Source organism: Cetorhinus maximus, unplaced genomic scaffold (genome assembly GCF_964194155.1).
Source record: "Cetorhinus maximus unplaced genomic scaffold, sCetMax3.hap1.1 HAP1_SCAFFOLD_2759, whole genome shotgun sequence".
Taxonomy (NCBI): Eukaryota; Metazoa; Chordata; class Chondrichthyes; order Lamniformes; family Cetorhinidae; genus Cetorhinus; species Cetorhinus maximus.
In genome coordinates, this window is record NW_027598690.1 from 15,001 (window position 1) to 22,500 (window position 7,500).

At 49.5% G+C, this 7,500-nt stretch overlaps 1 protein-coding gene across 1 annotated transcript in view; it reads right to left on the bottom strand.

Moving 5' to 3' along the window:
* Window positions 1-7,500, bottom strand: part of LOC144677613 (nucleoside diphosphate kinase-like) — an 11,369-nt gene that overhangs the window by 1,269 nt on the left and 2,600 nt on the right. Inside the window, exons 2-3 of the mRNA XM_078537650.1 lie at window positions 2,952-3,053; window positions 51-163 (exon numbers count right to left, since the gene is read on the bottom strand). Coding sequence (XP_078393776.1) covers window positions 51-163; window positions 2,952-3,053 — 215 coding nt within the window. The remainder of the gene's footprint in view (window positions 1-50; window positions 164-2,951; window positions 3,054-7,500) is intronic.

Sequence of the window (7,500 nt, forward strand, 5' to 3'; positions counted from 1 at the left end):
CCGGAATTTTTTGACAGACTTCCCCTTTCCCGATGTCCCCTGTCTGTTACCTTCCCACTTGGACACACAGATCTCCGCGGATTGTTCCTGGTTTTGAATCTGCTGGGTTGGTTTCTCCAAGCATATCCCGGCTCACCTTCACAACACTCTGTCCTTCCCAACACTAGAAAAATAACAGCGGAGAGAGAGAGAGAGAGAGAGTGTCAGAGCGTTGCAGATACATCTTCCAAAGACACCAGTCAGTGAACAGATATCTCCCTGAGAGAGAGGGACTGAGAGACACCAGTCAGTGTACAGATATCTCCCTGAGAGAAAGGGACTGAGAGACACCAGTCAGTGTACAGATATCTCCCTGAGAGAGAGGGGACTGAGAGACACCAGTCAGTGTACAGATATCTCCCTGAGAGAGAGAGGGACTGAGAGACACCAGTCAGTGTACAGATATCTCCCTGAGAGACAGAGGGACTGAGAGACACCAGTCAGTGTACAGATATCTCCCTGAGAGAGAGAGAGGGACTGAGAGACACCAGTCAGTGTACGGATATCTCCCTGAGAGAGAGAGAGACTGAGACACACCAGTCAGTGTACAGATATCTCCCTGAGAGAGAGAGGGACTGAGAGACACCAGTCAGTGTACAGATATCTCCCTGAGAGAGAGAGGGGGACTGAGAGACACCAGTCAGTGTACAGATATCTCCCTGAGAGAGAGGGACTGAGAGACACCAGTCAGTGTACAGATATCTCCCTGAGAGAGAGGGACTGAGAGACACTAGTCAGTGAACAGATATCTCCCTGAGAGAGAGAGGGACTGAGAGACACCAGTCAGTGTACAGATATCTCCCTGAGAGAGAGAGGGGACTGAGAGACACCAGTCAGTGTACAGATATCTCCCTGAGAGAGAGAGGGGACTGAGAGACACCAGTCAGTGTACAGATATCTCCCTGAGAGAGAGGGGACTGAGAGACACCAGTCAGTGTACAGATATCTCCCTGAGAGAGAGTGGGGACTGAGAGACACCAGTCAGTGTACAGATATCTCCCTGAGAGAGAGGGGACTGAGAGACACCAGTCAGTGTACAGATATCTCCCTGAGAGAGAGAGAGGGACTGAGAGACACCAGTCAGTGTACAGATATCTCCCTGAGAGAGAGAGAGACTGAGACACACCAGTCAGTGTACAGATATCTCCCTGAGAGAGAGAGGGACTGAGATACACCAGACAGTGTACAGATATCTCCCTGAGCGAGAGAGGGGGACTGAGAGACACCAGTCAGTGTACAGATATCTCCCTGAGAGAGAGGGATTGAGAGACACCAGTCAGTGTACAGATATCTCCCTGAGAGAGAGGGACTGAGAGACACCAGTCAGTGAACAGATATCTCCCTGAGAGAGAGAGGGACTGAGAGACACCAGTCAGTGTACAGATATCTCCCTGAGAGAGAGAGGGGACTGAGAGACACCAGTCAGTGTACAGATATCTCCCTGAGAGAGAGAGGGGACTGAGAGACACCAGTCAGTGTACAGATATCTCCCTGAGAGAGAGGGGACTGAGAGACACCAGTCAGTGTACAGATATCTCCCTGAGAGAGAGTGGGGACTGAGAGACACCAGTCAGTGTACAGATATCTCCCTGAGAGAGAGGGGGACTGAGATACACCAGACAGTGTACAGATATCTCCCTGAGAGAGAGAGGGACTGAGAGACACTAGTCAGTGTACAGATATCTCCCTGAGAGAGAGGGAACTGAGAGACACCAGTCAGTGTACAGATATCTCCCTGAGTGAGAGAGGGACTGAGAGACACTAGTCAGTGTACAGATATCTCCCTGAGAGAGAGAGCGGACTGAGAGACACCAGTCAGTGTACAGATATCTCCCTGAGAGAGAGGGACTGAGAGACACCAGTCAGTGTATAGATATCTCCCTGAGAGAGAGAGGGGACTGAGAGACACCAGTCAGTGTACAGATATCTCCCTGAGAGAGAGAGGGGACTGAGAGACACCAGTCAGTGTACAGATATCTCCCTGAGAGGGGACTGAGAGACACCAGTCAGTGTACAGATATCTCCCTGAGAGAGAGAGGGGACTGAGAGACACCAGTCAGTGTACAGATATCTCCCTGAGAGAGAGGGGACTGAGAGACACCAGTCAGTGTACAGATATCTCCCTGAGAGAGAGTGGGGACTGAGAGACACCAGTCAGTGTACAGATATCTCCCTGAGAGAGAGGGGACTGAGAGACACCAGTCAGTGTACAGATATCTCCCTGAGAGAGAGAGGGACTGAGAGACACCAGTGAGTGTACAGATATCTCCCTGAGAGAGAGGGAACTGAGAGACACCAGTCAGTGTACAGATATCTCCCTGAGAGACAGAGGGACTGAGAGACACCAGTGAGTGTACAGATATCTCCCTGAGAGAGAGGGACTGAGAGTGACCAGTCAGTAATATTCGCGCCACACAAGTGCCAGGCAATGACCATCTCCAACAAGAGAGAATCCAACCATCGCCCCCTTGACATTCAATGGGCATCACCATCACTGAATCCCCCACTCTCCATATCCTGGGGGTTACCATTGACCAGAAACTGAACTGGGACCAGCCATATACATACTGTGGCTACAAGAGCAGGTCAGAGGCTGGGAATCCTGCGGAGAGTAACTCACCTCCTGACTCCCCCAAAGCCTGTCCACCATCTACAAGGCACAAGTCAGGAGTGTGATGGAATATTCTCCCCACTTGCCTGGATGAGCGCAGCTCCCACAACACTCAAGAAGCTCGACACCGTCCAGGACAAAGCAGCCCCGCTTGATCGGCACCCCATCCACAAACATTCACTCCCTCCACCACCGACGCACAGTAGCAGCAGTGTGTGTACCATCTACAAGATGCACTGCAGGAACTCACCAAGGCTCCTTCGACAGCACTTCAAGGCCTCTGAAAGCATGGGGAACTCACCATAGCCACAAAGGGACCAGCGGAAGTGAATTTGCAGAGTCCGGCATAAAATGGTTTGTCCTTCAGGTCGATGTAGTGTTGCTTTGCCATTTCTTCGGTTGGCTGTGCAAAGAGACAAAATCACATTAACCAATACTTGCCAAGAATAAACCTTTATAAGAGTGTCAGATTGAGGGGTGTGGGGTCTATTAGAGAGTAAGGGTGAGGGGTGTGGGGTATATCAGAGTGTTACAGTGAGGGGTGTGGGGTATATCAGAGTGTTACAATGAGGGGTGTGGGGTATATCAGAGTGTTACAGTGAGGGGTGTGGGGTCTATTAGAGAGTAAGGGTGAGGGGTGTGGGGTATATCAGAGTGTGACAGTGAGGGGTGTGGGGTATATCAGAGTGTTACAGTGAGGGGTGTGGGGTATATCAGAGTGTTACAGTGAGGGATGTGGGATATATCAGAATGTTACAGTGAGGGGTGTGGGTTATAGCATAGTGTTACAGTGAGGGGTGTGGGGTATATCAGAGTGTTACAGTGAGGGGTGTGGGGTATATCAGGGTGTTATAGTGAGGGGTGTGGGGTATATCAATGTGTTACAGTGAGGGGTGTGGGATATATCAGAGTGTTCCAGTGAGGGGTGTGGGATATATCAGAGTGTTACAGTGAGGGGTGTGGGATATATCAGAGTGTTACAGTGAGGGGTATAGGATATATCAGAGTGTTACAGTGAGGGGTGTGGGGTATATCAGAATGTTACAGTGAGGGATGTGCAATATATCAGAATGTTACAGTGAGGGGTGTGGGATATATTAGTGTTACAGTGAGGGGTGTGGGTTGTATCAGAGTGTTACAGTGAGGGGTGTGGGGATATCAGAGTGTTACAGTGAGGGGTGTGGGGTATATCAGAGTGTTACAGTGAGGGGTGTGGGGTATTTCAGAGTGTTACAGTGAGGGGTGTGGGGTATATCAGAGTGTTACAGTGAGGGGTGTGGGATATATCAGGGTGTTACAGTGAGGGGTGTGGGATATATCAGAGTGTTACAGTGAGGGGTGTGGGGTATATCAGAGTGTTACAGTGAGGGGTGTGGGGTATATCAGAGTGTTACAGTGAGGGGTGTGGGGTATATCAGAGTGTTACAGTGAGGGGTGTGGGGTATATCAGAGTGTTACAGTGAGGGGTGTGGGGTATATCAGAGTGTTACAGTGAGGGGTGTGGGGTATATCAGAGTGTTACAGTGAGGGGTGTGGGATATATCAGAATGTTACAGTGAGGGGTGTGGGATATATCAGAGTGTTACAGTGAGGGGTGTGGGGTATATCAGAGTGTTACAGTGAGGGGTGTGGGGTATATCAGAGTGTTACAGTGAGGGGTGTGGGGTATATCAGAGTGTTACAGTGAGGGGTGTGGGAAATATCAGAATGTTACAGTGAGGGGTGTGGGATATATCAGAGTGTTACAGTGAGGGGTGTGGGGTATATCAGAGTGTTACAGTGAGGGGTGTGGGATCTATCAGAGTGTTACAGTGAGGGGTGTGGGATATATCAGAGTGTTACAGTGAGTGGTGTGGGGTATATCAGAGTGTTACAGTGAGGGGTGTGGGATATATCAGAGTGTTTCAGTGAGGGGTGTGGGATATATCAGGGTGTTACAGTGAGGGGTGTGGGATAGATCAGAATGTTACAGTGAGGGGTGTGGGATGTATCAGAGTGTTACAGTGAGGGGTGTGGGGTATATCAGAGTGTTACAGTGAGGCGTGTGGGATATATCAGAGTGTTACAGTGAGGGGTGTGGGATATATCAGAGTGTTACAGTGAGGGGTGTAGGGTATATCGGAGTGTTACAGTGAGGGGTGTGGGGTATATAAGAGTGTTACAGTGAGGGGTGTGGGATATATCAGAGTGTTACAGTGAGGGGTGTGGGGTATATCAGAGTGTTACAGTGAGTGGTGTGGGGTATATCAGAGTGTTACAGTGAGGGGTGTGGGGTATATCAGAGTGTTACAGTGAGGGGTGTGGGATATATCAGAGTGTTACAGTGAGGGGTGTGGGATATATCAGAGTGTTACAGTGAGGGGTGTGGGGTATATCAGAGTGTTACAGTGAGTGGTGTGGGGTATATCAGATTGTTACAGTGAGGGGTGTGGGATATATCAGAGTGTTACAGTGAGGGGTGTGGGGTATATCAGAGTGTTACAGTGAGGGGTGTGGGGTATATCAGAGTGTTACAGTGAGGGTGTGGGGTATATCAGAGTGTTACAGTGAGGGGTGTGGGATATATCAGAGTGTTACAGTGAGGGGTGTGGGGTATATCAGAGTGTTACAGTGAGTGGTGTGGGGTATATCAGAGTGTTACAGTGAGGGGTGTGGGGTATATCAGAGTGTTACAGTGAGGGGTGTGGGATATATCAGAGTGTTACAGTGAGGGGTGTGGGATATATCAGAGTGTTACAGTGAGGGGTGTGGGGTATATCAGAGTGTTACAGTGAGTGGTGTGGGGTATATCAGATTGTTACAGTGAGGGGTGTGGGATATATCAGAGTGTTACAGTGAGGGGTGTGGGGTATATCAGAGTGTTACAGTGAGGGGTGTGGGGTATATCAGAGTGTTACAGTGAGGGTGTGGGGTATATCAGAATGTTACAGTGAGGGGTGTGGGATATATCAGAGTGTTACAGTGAGGGGTGTGGGGTATATCAGAGTGTTACAGTGAGGGTGTGGGATATATCAGAGTGTTACAGTGAGGGGTGTGGGATATATCGGAGCGTTACAGTGAGGGGTGTGGGGTGTAGCAGAGTGTTACAGTGAGGGGTGTGGGATATATCAGAGTGTTACAGTGAGGGGTGTGGGGTATATCAGAGTGTTACAGTGAGGGGTGTGGGGTATATCAGAGTGTTACAGTGAGGGTGTGGGGTATATCAGAGTGTTACAGTGAGGGGTGTGGGATATATCAGAGTGTTACAGTGAGGGGTGTGGGGTATATCAGAGTGTTACAATGAGGGTGTGGGATATATCAGAGTGTTACAGTGAGGGGTGTGGGATATATCGGAGCGTTACAGTGAGGGGTATATCGGAGCATTACAGTGAGGGGTGTGGGGTGTAGCAGAGTGTTACAGTGAGGGGTGTGGGATATATCAGAGTGTTACAGTGAGGGGTGTGGGGTATATCGGAGTGTTACAGTGAGGGGTGTGGGGTATATAAGAGTGTTACAGTGAGGGGTGTGGGGTATATCAGATTGTTACAGTGAGGGGTGTGGGATATATCAGAGTGTTACAGTGAGGGGTGTGGGGTATATCAGAGTGTTACAGTGAGTGGTGTGGGGTATATCAGAGTGTTACAGTGAGGGGTGTGGGGTATATCAGAGTGTTACAGTGAGGGGTGTGGGATATATCAGAGTGTTACAGTGAGGGGTGTGGGATATATCAGAGTGTTACAGTGAGGGGTGTGGGGTATATCAGAGTGTTACAGTGAGTGGTGTGGGGTATATCAGATTGTTACAGTGAGGGGTGTGGGATATATCAGAGTGTTACAGTGAGGGGTGTGGGGTATATCAGAGTGTTACAGTGAGGGGTGTGGGGTATATCAGAGTGTTACAGTGAGGGTGTGGGGTATATCAGAGTGTTACAGTGAGGGGTGTGGGATATATCAGAGTGTTACAGTGAGGGGTGTGGGGTATATCAGAGTGTTACAGTGAGTGGTGTGGGGTATATCAGAGTGTTACAGTGAGGGGTGTGGGGTATATCAGAGTGTTACAGTGAGGGGTGTGGGATATATCAGAGTGTTACAGTGAGGGGTGTGGGATATATCAGAGTGTTACAGTGAGGGGTGTGGGGTATATCAGAGTGTTACAGTGAGTGGTGTGGGGTATATCAGATTGTTACAGTGAGGGGTGTGGGATATATCAGAGTGTTACAGTGAGGGGTGTGGGGTATATCAGAGTGTTACAGTGAGGGGTGTGGGGTATATCAGAGTGTTACAGTGAGGGTGTGGGGTATATCAGAGTGTTACAGTGAGGGGTGTGGGATATATCAGAGTGTTACAGTGAGGGGTGTGGGGTATATCAGAGTGTTACAGTGAGGGTGTGGGATATATCAGAGTGTTACAGTGAGGGGTGTGGGATATATCGGAGCGTTACAGTGAGGGGTGTGGGGTGTAGCAGAGTGTTATAGTGAGGGGTGTGGGATATATCAGAGTGTTACAGTGAGGGGTGTGGGGTATATCAGAGTGTTACAGTGAGGGGTGTGGGGTATATCAGAGTGTTACAGTGAGGGGTGTGGGGTATATCAGATTGTTACAGTGAGGGGTGTGGGATATATCAGAGTGTTACAGTGAGGGGTGTGGGGTATATCAGAGTGTTACAGTGAGTGGTGTGGGGTATATCAGAGTGTTACAGTGAGGGGTGTGGGGTATATCAGAGTGTTACAGTGAGGGGTGTGGGATATATCAGAGTGTTACAGTGAGGGGTGTGGGATATATCAGAGTGTTACAGTGAGGGGTGTGGGGTATATCAGAGTGTTACAGTGAGTGGTGTGGGGTATATCAGATTGTTACAGTGAGGGGTGTGGG